Source organism: Haliotis rufescens, unplaced genomic scaffold (genome assembly GCF_023055435.1).
Source record: "Haliotis rufescens isolate VD_foot unplaced genomic scaffold, xgHalRufe1.0.p SCAF_35, whole genome shotgun sequence".
NCBI classification, from domain to species: Eukaryota; Metazoa; Mollusca; class Gastropoda; order Lepetellida; family Haliotidae; genus Haliotis; species Haliotis rufescens.
Window position 1 is genome coordinate 1,892,682 of NW_025964057.1, and position 15,868 is coordinate 1,908,549.

Genomic DNA, 15,868 nt, shown 5'->3' on the forward strand with positions numbered 1-15,868 from the left:
TACTCCGGATCCCACAGGTTAAACTTGTATCAAGGGCTTCATACTGAGGGCTTCATAGCAAATATTTATAACAATTTGGTTATTTGAACCACCGCCTTTGTCAGAAGACGGCTTTTCTAAACAAATATAAAAATACAACTATTTAACTCTAAATGTTGTTCAAAGGCGCACAGGGGCGGTCGGGTAGCCTGGTGGTTAAAGCGTTCGCTCGTCACGCCAAGACCCGGGTTCGATTCCCGACATGGGTACAATGTGTGAAGCCCATTTCTGGTTTCCCCCGCCGTGATATTGCTGGAATATTGCTAAAAGCGGCGTTAAACCATACTCACTCACTCACTCACTCAAAGGCGCACAGATTCACTGAAAGTATCATGTCAGTTCAGTTTCGTTTATTTCTCTGACAAAAAAACCACATATATATATATATATATATATATATATATATATATATATATATATTATGTACGCATTGACGATCAAGATGATAATATGTTTTAATAAGTGATTTAGACACTTTAACGTTATAACATTCTCTTCAAAAAGGAAACGCACATGTAGATATTTAGTAAATTTATTGTACCTATTGAAGTCGATATATTTAATCTAATATCATAGGTACCAATATGAAATTTTGGAGTTGGATAGTCACATGTTGTCGTTGTACAAAGGCATGGAAACTGTTCATTGTCATGTCACATACGGCCACTGAACTCGTGTGACCGGCTCTGGGAGCAATCACGGCTCTGCATCTCCTCTGCCCTGACTGGATAAGTGTACGAATTCTGTCCTGCGGAAATCTGCGCCTTTCTGCTTGTAACGCGTTGGCCAGTTGTGGGAGTGTCTGTGGTGCGTTCTAACGTGGCTGCGTTTTGACGCACCGTTTGTCGAATATCAGGCCACCGACATTTCCCAATAACATATATCCAGTTTATATACCGGTCAGGTTCAATGAACTACATACTACCTGTGCGTTTCTTTTTTTGAAGAGTGTATGTTCAAATGTACAGTGAGTGAGTGAGTATGGTTTTGCGCCGCTCTTAGCAATATTCCAGCAGTATCACGGCGGGGGACACCAGAAATGAGCTTCACACATTATAGTCATGTAGGGAATCGAACGTGACGAGCGAACACTTGTATGAGAACGAGAAAATCACCGCCCCCAAACTGAATTGAATCTGGACAGTTGTTTCAAAGTGTATATAGTTTTAGGTGATAATATTTTACGTATTGTAAACATATTTGGCCAAATATAACAATTCTTTGGGAAAAGCTTCACACCTAAAAAGATAGTGAAACCCGTCTCCAACAGCAGATGAATGGCATACTGTAAAGACACGCTTTTCTCTCAGTAACCCTCGCCATCGGCCGGTTTCAATGGGCAAATGATGATTTGATGTGCGAAATTTTGAAATCAGTAAGCATATATTTTTTTAAGTAATATGAAATTTTCGAATTTTGGTAATTCTTTAAAGTGTTGGTATCATGAACCTTTTAATCTTGATACATCAGGGTAGTATTCACTAAACATGCCGGTAATTTTCGGTGGCACGATTTATGGATGAGACGGATGGCGATGTTGTGTTGTGCCGGAGATGACAACCATGGTATGACCCCCGTGTTATCTGACTGCTGGGTGGGATGGTAGAGGTGAAGTGGGTCAGTTCAACACAGGGCATGCGAATCAGCTTCAGTGTGTCCTTCGACATTACACGCTCAAGATGCTGAAGGCGCTCGCCTCTCTGTTTCTGTTACTGGGATCATGTGTTACTCATCCCGGACGCCCAAAACAAGATGCAGCGACATTCGCAGATCTTGAACGCTACGTCAACGACGTCATGAAGTGTCGCGACGTCAAAGGTCTTTCTCTTACGCTAGTTAAAAAGGACGGGAGTGTCTACACGAAGGGGTTTGGACTGAGGGACATCACAACAAACGCGCCGTTGACGGAGACCACGCTGCTCAACATCGGGTCGGAGTCGAAGGCGTTCACAGCCACCCTTGCCGCTGACGCCGTCGCTAGAAAACTGGTCACCTGGGACGAACCTCTCAAGAATATTTTCCCTGCTGGCTTCCGGCTCCAGGACCAGTTCCGGTCGGAGAGGGCTTCTCTACGGGATCTCCTGTCTCACCGCCTCGGCATGCCGTCCTACTGGGGCCTCAGCACCGCCGTCATGAACCTCACCCTCGTGGACATCGCCGAGTGAGTTGCATTTTGTCACTGAAATATCAAAATTATCTTGGTTTAACGCCGCTTTTAACAGTATACCAGTTATACCACGGCGTGTCCGCTTAATGTGGGAGGAAAGCCCGAAGTGATGCAGGTTTTAGACGTTTACCACTTCGGTGAAACCCCCGAGCACGGACATGCTGACAAACCTAAACTAATCGGGGCGAACTGGGATTCGAACCCACAATCATAGGTTTCTGGTGTGCCCAAGGGACGCAACTCTGCACAGCGAATCGCGGCGCCTTAGACGACAGGTCCACCCGTCGTCCCCCCCCCCCCCCCTCACCCTCCCTCACGCTAACTGAGATATATGTCAGTACATATACTACAAGGTCACTACTACATTGCGCCTTATGATGATAACTATGTTTAGTATGTTTCTGATGTTTCTTATTTTTATGAACGCCGTGATATGACTGGAATACTGTTAAAAGCGGCGTTAAACACAACTCACTCACTCACTTATTTTTATGATGCTTAGTATGTATATTATTAAAGATAATATAGGAATTGTGTTACACTGGGAGCTTTATGGTGGAATTTGACAAAAGTATCAGCGGAAATAGTAAACTAAATCAACAAATGGTTAGTAAATATAAGATATATGGATGAAAAAGTTCTTAATTACGTTTAGCAGCGACGTTTCGGTGTAGGTTCTAACTACCATATCCAGGAAGTGTTGCTTGATATCGGTGTCAGAACCAAATTGTAAAAAAGAAGTTGTTCATCCATATATCTTATCTTTACTAAGTACTCCAACTTCTAAATGCCTCTCAAAGAAACAAAGGGCAAATTAAGAATCATACATAATGCACTTTATAATTGCATTAACTGTTTTAACAAAAAAACACATCATTAACACAAAACATCTTTACGATACGAAAACTGTGACGCCTACTCAATAATCAGTCAAATCAGGAAACAATTGTGTGCTAGAGGGCACGGCCTAATTTGTATATTTTTAGGTTAATGGTAACATAAACGTAAATAATTGTTTGGTTAGTCAGTCAAGTGCCATGGAATCACTTGCAGTTTATGTATATTGATCTGTATATGAATTAACCCATAGCACTTCCTTGTTCGCATAATGGTCAGACGGCTGAAGGATTTTCCTGTTCGATACGAGTTCCGTCAGCGCTTCCTGTACAGCAATTACCTGTTCGTGGTGGCGGGGGCGGCCTTGGAGAACGCTACGGGCGAGACCTGGGAGGACGGAGTGTATAACCGCATATACAAACCACTAAGTCGGTAGACCCTGTATAACTTCCGGGCTATACAAACTTCCGGGCAATACAAACTTCCGGGCAAAAGAAATTATACACCCACGTCTAACAGCAAGAAGTAGTTATTCGATAGTGATGTATATAATACGAGATGTGTTATGGACTTTAGGTTTGCAGTGTTTCCGCGACTGTTTTCAGCCCAGTAACGTTTTGAAAACGTTTGTTATATTTTGGTCATATCCAATGTTGCAGTGTATACTTACTTTCGCCCGGTAGTTTACTTCATCTGTGGTATACGTTGTTTTTACTCACACTGTTTAAGTTCTACACACTTAGTTTCTTCCAGGGGCGGTCGGGTAAGCGTTCGCTCGTCACGCCGAAGACCCGGGTTCGATTCCCGACATGGTTACAATATGTAAAGCCCATTTGTGGATTTCCCCGCCGTCATATTGCTGGAATATTGCTGAAAGCGGCGTAAAAGCATACTCACTCACTTGTCTCTTCCATGTCGTTCCATGACTATGATTTACGTGAACGTCATGCATGGGATTTAGTTTGTTATACATGCATGATGCATTGGCTCAGCATTCATTTCTGATTCTTGACAGACTCTTTGTTTGGAGACACGATAATGGAAGTTCTAGATGTGCCATGTTTGCCCAGATATGACCGGAAGTCGCGTGAGCACGACGTTGACGGCAGCTGATTGGTCCAACACCGCCTACTCCTACACTGTCATCAACTCCACGGCTGTGCAGAACCCAGAGAAAGCTTTAATGCCGTAAGCCTACCAGCTGCTCCAAGATGAGTGAGTGAGTGAGTGAGTGTGGTTTTACCAAGCTTTCAGCAATATTCTAGCAATATCACTTTGGGGGACACCAGAAATGAGCTTCACACGATTTACCCAATTGGGGATTCGAACCGGGCCTTCGGCTTGACGAGCGAACGCTTTAACCACTAGGCTACCCCACCGCCCCGCTTCGAGGCAGGTTATATATCATGATGGCGCGGGACGTATTTCTCAAAATATGAAATATGTGACCAACTATGAATTAAGGGACCTTATTGGTGAAAAATCACATTTTTTACTTCTTCTTATTATTTAAAACTACAGTATCTTAGGACCACATGAGTACAGTTCATAAGCTTTAATACATATTTATTACATGGTCACATGGCATCAAACATTTTGACTCATTTTCTGCAAAGTTCCATTTTCAGACTTATGCATGTGACTGTTTATGTAATAACTGCAGTTTTGAGATATAATGTCTGTTTAATTGAAAATAGGCATGCTGAAATGCATTGAAATAACGTTTTTATTACATAACAAACTTACGAGAAAACAATACGAAATTGATGTACATCGCCCCACACATGTCGACTTTTACGGAAGTAAGTTTATGTCGAACGTCTTTCTTTATCACGTCACAGCACAATTGTGTCCTAGCACCCAAAAGGTCTCTTTTCTCCTGATGGGTCACATATATCAACCACTGGCTTGTCTGGTCTAGATTCGATTTTTTACATTCCGACGTCAATAACACGGACTGCAGTGTAAACCAACATATACACAACCCGTATCTCATGGTGTACATAAGTTGTTATCGTGATGGAGGGCGTCGAGGTAGCCTGGGTGGAGAGGGCGTCGACTCGCGATGTACTCGACCTCCCAACACGAGTGCAGTGTGTGAGGCGCTTTCCCAGTCTCCCCATCCTGATATTACTGGACTAGTGGTGAATGCAGCGGAACACGAATACAATGTGTAAGTGCGTATGTTATGTGTATGTATGTATGTTATGTTTAAGTGCGTATGGTATGTGTATGTGCGTATAAAATGTGTAAGTGCGTATCTTATGTATAAGTGCGTAGGTTATGTGTAAGTGCGTATGCTAAATGTAAGTGCGTATGCTAAGTGTAAGTGCGTATGGTATGTGTATGTGCGTATAAAATGTGTAAGTGCGTATCTTATGTATAAGTGCGTAGGTTAAGTGTAAGTGCGTATGCTAAGTGTAAGTGCTATACAATGAGTAAGTGCGTATGTTATGTGTAAGTGCGTATGTTATATGTAAGTGCGTATGTTATGTGTAAATGCGTATGATATGTGTAAGTGCGTATGTTATATGTAAGTGCGTATGTTATGTGTAAGTACGTATGGTATGTGTAAGTGCGTATGTTATATGTAAGTGCGTATGTTATGTGTAAATGCGTATGATATGTGTAAGTGCGTATGTTATATGTACGTGCGTTTGCTATATGTACATGCGTATACAATGTGTAAGCCCGTATGTTATGTGTGCGTGTGTATATACAATGTCTATGTTATGCGTACCTGCGTATGCGTTGTGTTAGTGCGTATGCTATGTGTACGTGCGTATAAAATGTGTAAGTGCGTGTGTTATGTGTACAGTGTGTTAAGAAAGTATGTCTCTGTACAGTATGGGGAGGAGTGAATGAGTATGGGTTTACGCCGCTTTTAGCAATATTCCAGCAATATGACGGTTGGGGACACCAGAAATGGGCTTCACACATTGTACCCATGTCGGGAATCGAACCCGGGTCTTCGGCGTGACAAGCGAACGATTTAACCACTAGGCTACCCGACCGCTCCGGATGGGGAGGAAGCTATACACCACGTATACTATGTATATGTAAAGTGTACTTCTATACACAGGATAGTGCGAGAGATCAACCCTGCTGCCGGCGTGTACACTAACGCTGTGGACATGACCAAGTGGATGAAGTTCCACATCAGCGGAGGCAAGGTAACTGCATCTACACATATTGCGATCACACACTGCGACTACACACACTGCGGCTATACACAAATGTATTGTAGGTCGCTCACCCAGGTACACACATGTGTAATGTAGGTCGCTCATCCAGATACACACATGTGTAATGTTGGTCGCTCATCCAGGCACACACGTGTGTAATGTAGGTCGGTCATCCAGGCACACACGTGTGTAATGTAGGTCGGTCATCCAGGCACACACATGTGTAATGTAGGTCGGTCATCCAGGCACACACATGCGTAATGTAGGTCGGTCATCCAGGCACACACGTGTAATGTAGGTCGGTCATCCAGGCACACACATGTGTAATGTAGGTCGCTCATCCAGGCATACACGTGTAATGTAGGTCGGTCATCCAGGCACACACATGTGTATTGTAGGTCGGTCATCCAGGTACACATGTGCAATGTAGGTCGGTCATCCAGGCACACACATGTGTAATGTAGGTCGGTCATCCAGGTACACACATGTGTAATGTAGGTCGGTCATCCAGGTACACACGTGTAATGTAGGTCGGTCATCCAGGCACACACATGTGTAATGTAGGTCGGTCATCCAGGTACACACGTGTAATGTTGGTCGCTCATGCAGGTACACACATGTGTAATGTAGGTCGGTCATCCAGGTACACACGTGTAATGTAGGTCGCTCATGCAGGTACACACATGTGTAATGTAGGTCGGTCATCCAGGTACACACGTGTAATGTTGGTCGCTCATGCAGGTACACACATGTGTAATGTAGGTCGGTCATCCAGGTACACACGTGTAATGTAGGTCGGTCATCCAGGCACACACATGTGTAATGTAGGTCGGTCATCCAGGTACACACATGTGTAATGTAGGTCGGTCATCCAGGTACACACGTGTAATGTTGGTCGCTCATGCAGGTACACACATGTGTAATGTAGGTCGGTCATCCAGGTACACACGTGTAATGTAGGTCGGTCATCCAGGCACACACATGTGTAATGTAGGTCGGTCATCCAGGTACACACATGTGTAATGTAGGTCGGTCATCCAGGTACACACGTGTAATGTTGGTCGCTCATGCAGGTACACACATGTGTAATGTCGGTCGCTCTTGCAGGTATACACATGTGTAATGTTGGTCGGTCATCCATGTACACACATGTGTAATGTAGGTCGCTCATGCAGGTACACACATGTGTAATGTAGGTCGCTCATCCAGGTACACACGTGTAATGTTGGTCGCTCATGCAGGCACACACATGTGTAATGTAGGTCGGTCATCCAGGTACACACATGTGTAATGTAGGTCGGTCATCCAGGTACACACGTGTAATGTTGGTCGCTCATGCAGGTACACACATGTGTAATGTCGGTCGCTCTTGCAGGTATACACATGTGTAATGTTGGTCGGTCATCCATGTACACACATGTGTAATGTAGGTCGCTCATGCAGGTACACACATGTGTAATGTAGGTCGCTCATGCAGGTACACACATGTGTAATGTAGGTCGCTCATCCAGGTATACATATGTGTATCGTAGGTCGCTCACCCAGGTACACACATGTGTAATGTAGGCCGCTCACCCAGGTACACACATGTGTAATGTAGGTCACTCATCCAGGTACACACATGTGTAATGTAGGTCGCTCATCCAGGTACACACATGTGTAATGTAGGTCGCTCATGCAGGTACACACATGTGTAATGTAGGTCGCTCATCCAGGTACACACATGTGTAATGTTGGTCGCTCATCCAGGTACACACATGTGTAATGTTGGTCGCTCATCCAGGTACATACATGTGTAATGTTGGTCGCTCATCCAGGTACACACTTGTGTAATGTTGGTCGCTCATGCAGGTACACACATGTGTAATGTTGGTCGCTCATCCAGGTACACACATGTGTAATGTTGGTCGCTCATCCAGGTACACACATGTGTAATGTTGGTCGCTCATCCAGGTACACACATGTGTAATGTTGCTCGCTCTCCCAGGTACACACTTGTGTAATGTTGGTCGCTCATCCAGGTACATACATGTGTAATGTTGGTCGCTCATCCAGGTACACACATGTGTAATGTTGGTCGCTCATGCAGGTACACACTTGTGTAATGTTGGTCGCTCATCCAGGTACACACATGTGTAATGTTGGTCGCTCATGCAGGTACATACATGTGTAATGTAGGTCGCTCATCCAGGTACACACATGTGTAATGTTGGTCGCTCATCCAGGTACACACATGTGTAATGTTGGTCGCTCACCCAGGTACACACATGTGTAATGTTGGTCGCTCATCCAGGTACATACATGTGTAATGTTGGTCGCTCATGCAGGTACATACATGTGTAATGTTGGTCGCTCATCCAGGTACACACATGTGTAATGTTGGTCGCTCATCCAGGTACACACATGTGTAATGTTGGTCGCTCATCCAGGTACACACATGTGTAATGTTGGTCGCTCATGCAGGTACACACATGTGTAATGTTGGGCGCTAACCCAGCTGCTCATAAAATTATCAAATTTGTAAAACCCTGCCAATAGCTATCTCCACAAAGGAGGGGACCCATTTTGGCCTTTAAAATCTGAATTTCTTGATGATTGTTTTTAAAAAAAATCGCTATGGAAATTATCAGGTATGTTTCTGTGAATGAGTGAGTGAGTGAGTGAGTATGGGTTTACGCCGCTTTTAGCAATATTCCATCAATATCATGGCGAGGGATACCAGAAATGGGCTTCACATAATGTACCCATATAGGGAATCGAACCGGGGTCTTCGGCGTGACAAGCGAACGCTTTAACCACTAGGCTACGCCACGGCGCTTCTGTGAATGTGAATTAATGTTTAAGAGTTGAGGTAAAGACGGTGTACACACAAGGTCACCGACTTCTTCACTGTTAGAGTTTCCCTTGAAGGGAAGACGGTCGGTACCAAGTATGCATTTTAGCCACATCTATGTCCGAAAACCTTAAAATGGCGACTAGTAATAAAAGGCTTCGCACGCCGAAGTCCCGGGTTCGATTCCCAACATGGGTACAATGTGTTAAACTCAATTCTAGTGTCCCCCGTCGTGATATTGCTGGAATAATGCTACAAGCGGTAAAACCATACTCACTCACTCAAGGAATTAAGTCAAGTAGAGCTGTAGATCACATGAGTTTATTGTCAACAGTTTAACACGTAACTAACGTTGCTGTCAGAATTAAGATTAAACTGTTTCGTAGATTAATATTGACAAAAACACCACTAAAATCCTTATGATGTAATCAACATAATATGATGACGTCATAAGGAGAAAGACACATGCCAAAGTTGATTTTCTACCTGCTTGCAAGTTCGACTGTCTCCGTGGTCTTGTTGATAGACCTTCCGCCCGGAGAGCGGAAGGTCCGGGGTTCGATCCCCGGCCGCGTCATACCAAAAGACGTTAAAAGATGGTACTTGTTGTTACCCTGTCTGGTGCTCGGCATTAAAGGGCTAAAACAAGGACTGGTCGGCTCGGAGTCAGTATACTGTGTCTGAGTGGGGTATTCATGTTAAACTGTGGCATGGTATCTCAGTGAGCTAGCACTATAAATCGGCATCAATCCTGACCAGTACAAGCGGCAACACACACACACACACACACACACACACACACACACACACACACACACACACACACACACACACACACACACACACACACACACACACAATCACACACACACACACACACACACACACAGGTGCATGCACGTCTCTATATAAGTGACCGCCTCCGTGGTCTTGTGGTAGAGCGTCCGCCCGGAGAGCGGAAGGTCCAGGGTTCGATCCCGGGCCGCGTCATACAAAAAGACGTTAAAAGATTGTACTTGTTGTTACCCTGTCTGGCGCTCGGCATTAAGGGGCTAAAACAAGGACTGGTCGGCTCGGAGTCAGCACTATAGCTAGCACTATAAATCGGCATCAGTCCGGACTAGTACAAGCAGCCACACACACACATACACGTGCATGCACGTCGCTATATAAGTGCAATAATCTTGGACGCGACGTTAAACCCAATTTCACCTCACCTCTATATAAGTGCAATAATCTCGACGTTAAACCCCATTTCACCTCACCTCATCCCTGGGAAGTTCACAGAGGATGCCAAAATTGCGAATATCTGAAAATATTGCGAAAAAATAGAATAAGTTTTAAACCTCACTAGTAATAACTAAACGCATACCAAAGGCCATTAAAAAAACTTGCCAAATAAAGACCATAAATAGGATCTTTCAATGTGGCTGTTGTGGCGGGTATTTTGAAAAACGTAATCGAACCGCTTGAACTAATACAGGCGTCACAATTAGAGGCAACAAACGTGACGTTCAGCGTCATTGCTGTCGTGGTCTCTGAGGAGATTATGCTTACATAGCCCAGAAATGCATTTCGAGAGAATGAAGGAACTTTGTCATGTTGCACAAGCAAAATCACGGTCTAACATGTTTTACTATCGCGAAAAACTACAAACTTGAAACCATATCTCATTACATTCTGACCAAAAATGGTGGGCAACAGCAAGGAAAATGTGTTTTTTCAATATTGGTGATATGACGGCCATATTGTATGTTCGATCAGGAGAATAAAGACAATCTCATATCGGATCATTGCCCTCATGATCCCAGCAAAGTGTTAGCAGAATTTGGAATAAATGTGAGCAAGTGCCCCACTACAGATAACATTTTCGGTGGGCCAAAAAATATATTATCATTCCTCGCCAATTAATGTTCACGGGCAAAACATCATTATTACTTATCTCGACTTTGTTTATTCACCATGGTTACCGTATCTTACCGAACGTAAGAACGTAATAGCACTGCAGTAAAAAGTTTACAATTGAATGCATATGCAATACTGACTCTTGACTATTTCCCTGTATGCAGGACAGCGCAGGGCGTCAGGTCATAACGAAGTCTGTGCTGAAGGAGACTCACGACGCCTCTATGACGATGGGTCTTGGTGGCATCCACCGCGACACATTCCCAGTCGACAACCTCAGCTTCGACTACGGCCTTGGTTGGATGAAGGGAATTTACAATGGTAGAGTAATAATAGCGAAAACTAGACGTTTATGTTTGGGTCTTTAATAAGTTATTATTCCAGACTTATTCCACTTTTGTTGCAAGCCCTACAATGTTTGAGGCTCACGATGACGTCATCGTATACGCCTATCAAGTTCATCTAACCCACTGGAGATCAGGAATGTGTTTCTGTGCTAGGAAATATTGTGAATGGAGTATGGTCGAGCAGTGTCGTGCTGGAAAACGACGTAGGAGAAATCTCGATTGATCACCCCAAACATCATTTCCCCCATCGCTGTCGATGTTATCGCTATTGGCACAAGAAACCAATGTATCATTGGGAGTTCACAAGCTACACGGACAGTTGTGGCCTGGCAAGCACCAATGTTTAAAATATCCGCCTGTCCGACAGCCCGAGACGATCTATTTTGCTGACGGAGGGTCAGTTTTGATGGTCGGGCTATTATTGTATTCCCTAAATTACCTAAGCATTCTAGTTTTAATTCAATGTGAGAGGTAAATTAACTGTATACGTTGAACACATTATTGAGTTATTTCCTCGTATGTTGATATCAAATTTCTGTCCTCGTTTAATGTTGGCTAAATGCTCGAAATCATCCAATCAGAACGCTCGTAGTTAATATTTTCGGCTTGTATTGTTCATAACAGTGCATGTACTAATATTCTCTAAAAGTGCGATGCCTACTGTGTGTATGGAGCTCTGGTTACTGTTGCCAAAATGGCGACGCCCTAGCAATGGGCATGTATTCTATATGGGTGGGATATCGGCTGTTCTGTAATTATGGATATGAGTTTTCAGATACCGATGAGAACAAACATTAAACGGTACTAGCCTTTTGTTACTTGCGATCGTTTGTCTAGGATATTCTGAACAAGCAACATTTTATCTGGTCTGGTAACTTTTCAAAGTCAGTTCGGTTGTCTGACTGAAATTTTGGGAATTTTTATACACTGCAAGTACTAACGTCATATCAAACATTATTGCGTCAAGACATCCGAACAGGGAGACAAGCTGATTTGCATGAGTTCTTACCAGATGACATCTGGCCAATCAGACAGCTCGACTCTTAACGAGTTATAATAGATTTTAACTGTTGCGTTATGTTGACTTACTCGTGTCTGTGTCTGTGTCGTTGACGAGAGCCGTCTGTGTTGCAGGGTACGTGAAGACATTCCACACGGGGGAGTACAGTAGCTACAGTGCCACCCTCACCTTCCTCCCGGATGTTGGGGTTGGGGTGTGGGTCGGCATCACCGGCAGCAGGAACGGGGAGGGGGAAACCGTCCGCGACGTCATCACCATGTACGCCCTCGACGTTTTGCTGGGTACCTAAAGCCTTTGTGGTCATTTTGTCATTTTGAAGTTGAAATAGCACTGTTTAAATAGAACAATACCTAGAAGGCTCATCGGGATGTTATTATTATTAATTTTTTTTAAATATTATTATTATTATTATTATTATTATTATTATTATTATTATCATCATTATCATTATTATTATTATTATTATTATTATTATTATTATTATTAATAATAATTGATGATGACGACGACGACGACGACGATGATGATGATGATGTACAAATTAAAATAAAAAATGCAGCAAAGAGGGTTTGGGTGATCCTGGCACAGTCAGGCTGGTTCAGCTCATCATCAGCTCAGGGCCCTTGCCCCATCTACACGCAGCCCTGATAGCGAATGGGACTTCTCCCAGGAAGCGCTGTCTAATCAAACCCACCCAGAACTTTTCGGAGAATGTGTAGACTCCCCAAAACTGCAGCCTTCTGCATTACCCAGATAGTCAGAAGGGCTGTATTCCTTGTAGCAAACACGGGTACTCTCCCATTGTCAGTCAACAGATTGGGAGGTACCAAACCTAAGGCACCCAGAACAATGGGGAGTCCCACAACTTGGTACTTGGTATGCAAGCGTGACATTTCGAACGCGAGGTCCGCATATTTGCCATGTTTTTCCTGAATCTTGTCAATCACATTATTGTCAAGGGACAGAAAATTCAATAACATAAATGATTTCATTGGATTTATCAAAAAGGACAAGATCAGGTTTGTTGGCCTGGATACGTCTGAGGCTGTATACGGGCCTATTCCAAAGAATTATGTATTTATCATTTCCCATGACGCCCTCTACATATTCCGGGTCGTACCATGGATTGACCTCTGTGTCAAAACCACAAGCATGGCGAAGACGGTAATAACATGATCGGGCCACTCCATCATGTCGCTTAAGATACTGTGTTTGTGCCAAAGCTGAGCATCCACTGACAATGTGTTGGACAGTCTCATTAAATTCATTTCATAATCTACATTTCATATATATATTTTGATGCAAAATCACACATTGACTGTTTCGAGTGGGAAGTGACTGGTCCTGAGCAGCAAACAGAAAGCCTTCTGTTTCACTTTTCAGGCCAGCCGACTTCATCCAAGTGAAGGACTCTGCAGGATTGCCGAACTTCTCAACACACTTCACATAAACTCGATGCAGTGGTCGTTCAGACAGCCTCTCCTTGAAAAACTTAGTCTGGGCTGATTTCATATGGCACTTCGCTTGGTTGACACTCATTTCTGTACCGTCCAGCAGTACAGAACCATCAACAAAATCAACACTGACATTGAGATAATGTACCACACCCTTGGCTCGTTTAAATAAACTGTGGAATGCCTTGTTTTCATCATGAGTCTTGACATGCTTCACAAAAGGTTCATCAGACAAATGAATGTGTGCAAAAGTGCTCAAAACAATTCTATCATGAAGAGCCTCCACATTAATCAAACCACGCCCTCCTATTATCAATGGTAAATATAAGCGATTGAGGGAAGAGCGAGGGTGGTGGGATCTATTGTCTGACATGATTCTTCGTGTGAGGGTGTCAAAACCCTGAATTTCTTGTTTCGTCAAATCAACAACACCAGACGAATATGAACGGACGGGTACAGCATAAGTATTTGTGGCTTTATCTTTATTGCGAGCATTCAGCTCTGAAATGCAGATTATTATTATAATAATAATAATAATGATAATAATAATAATAATAATAATAATAATAATATAGTACAGTAAACTGATGTGGATGGGTGTTCTACAAGTATTCAGAAACAATCTTTACAAGGTAGTATAAATAGGAACACGCAGACAGGGAATTCACTTCCTCATTGACTGTTTGATGCAGGTGAGACTCCGTGGTTAAACTCCACCACAGGGTGCACCTACCCGGCCCCCTGGGACCCCCCGAAACAGCCCCGACCCAGGCGGAACGCTTACGAGGATGCCACAGCGACGGACGACCCCGCCGACATCAGCGAATATGTTGGCGACTATATTCATCCAGCATTTGGGACTTTTCGGGTGTTTCAAGATGGCGGGCAACTCAAGTATTCGTTCGGCGTCCTGCTGCGCGGTGACCTTAACCTTAAGTCAGGTGATCAGTTCTACCAGACTCTGGATTTCCCGCTCACTTTTCGAATAGTCGGTTATCCTGAATACCCCAAAGGGTTTCCACTCTCGTTCTCCAGGGATGACCAGGGAACCGTGTCATCAATTAGAATCCCCTACCTGGAGTTCAATAAACCGCCAGTCTTCAGTAGGTCATCCAGTCAGTGAAGGATGATAGTGTATGCGCACGCGCATGCGTGTAGCAATGTTTTGTTGTGCCTAAAACTAAAAACAATGAAAATCATCCTTAAACCATCATTTGTTCACGAATTTTGTAAAATAAACATGTTGCAATGTTTTGTTTGCTTTATAGTCATATGTACAGCCCTAATTAATACAAAGGCATTGCGGGGCGGTTTGGTAGCCTAGTGGTTAAAGTGTGAGGTCGTCACGCCGAAGACCCGGGTTCGATTCCCAACATGGGTACAATGTGTGAAGCCAATTTCTGGTCTCCCCCGCTGTGATATGGCTGGAATATTTCTGAAAGTGGCGTAAAACAATACTCACTCACTAAGGCATTACAAGGATGAGACAATTATGGTACAATTTTGTTCTGTGAACCCTTGTTAGCCCGTGCACCGTTTAATCCGGAAATGTCTACATCAGCACAACTAATGATCTGTTAATCTGGACATGTTTTAATGCGTTATTGCAAAGGTAAATAAAGTAGAATGTCTGAAATCGTTCATCAAACATACATCAGTCAATTATGAAAAAAGTCACTAATTACTGAAATAATACAAACATGTTAAACATTGTGACGTAGTTATGGACAGGACTAATTCTTATCGTAGGGTTTGCACTTCATTATGCTGCCCTGGGAGTGAGTGAGTGAGGGAGTGAGTTGGGTTTTAAAGCTACTTTGAACAGTAAACCAGCTGACAGCTAACTGTGGGAGGGATGCCCAAAGTGATGCAGGTCTCAGACATTTACCCATGTGGTGAAACCCACGAGCACGGGTATGGTGCTGACAAACCTAGAAAGATAATCGGGGCGAACCGGGATTCGAACCCTCAAACATAGGTTTCTGGCGTGCCCAAGGGACGCAACTCTGCCTTAGACGACTGGGCCACCTATGCTCATCTGTAAACTGTGTGGGTCGTTGGTTTTTAACTTGAATCTTCT

The 15,868-nt window shown here is 43.6% G+C and overlaps 1 protein-coding gene across 1 annotated transcript; it reads left to right on the forward strand.

The window, feature by feature from the left end:
* The first annotated feature begins 1,613 nt into the window (after positions 1-1,613).
* LOC124134417 lies at positions 1,614-15,029 on the forward strand. Its single transcript, XM_046499209.2, has 7 exons — positions 1,614-2,200; positions 3,323-3,471; positions 4,114-4,231; positions 6,126-6,216; positions 11,131-11,287; positions 12,448-12,615; positions 14,481-15,029. The coding sequence occupies exons 1-7, from the start codon at positions 1,719-1,721 to the stop codon at positions 14,909-14,911; spliced, it is 1,596 nt and encodes a 531-aa protein (XP_046355165.2). The 5' UTR covers positions 1,614-1,718; the 3' UTR covers positions 14,912-15,029.
* Positions 15,030-15,868: the final 839 nt, after the last annotated feature.

Coding starts and splice junctions, on each gene's coding strand:
- LOC124134417 (XM_046499209.2), top strand. CDS start 1,719: ATGCTGAAGGCGCTCGCCTCTCTGTTTCTGTTACTGGGATCATGTGTT. Junction 2,201..3,322: donor ACCCTCGTGGACATCGCCGA/GTGAGTTGCATT, acceptor CATAATGGTCAG/ACGGCTGAAGGATTTTCCTG. Junction 3,472..4,113: donor CCGCATATACAAACCACTAA/GTCGGTAGACCC, acceptor ATGTTTGCCCAG/ATATGACCGGAAGTCGCGTG.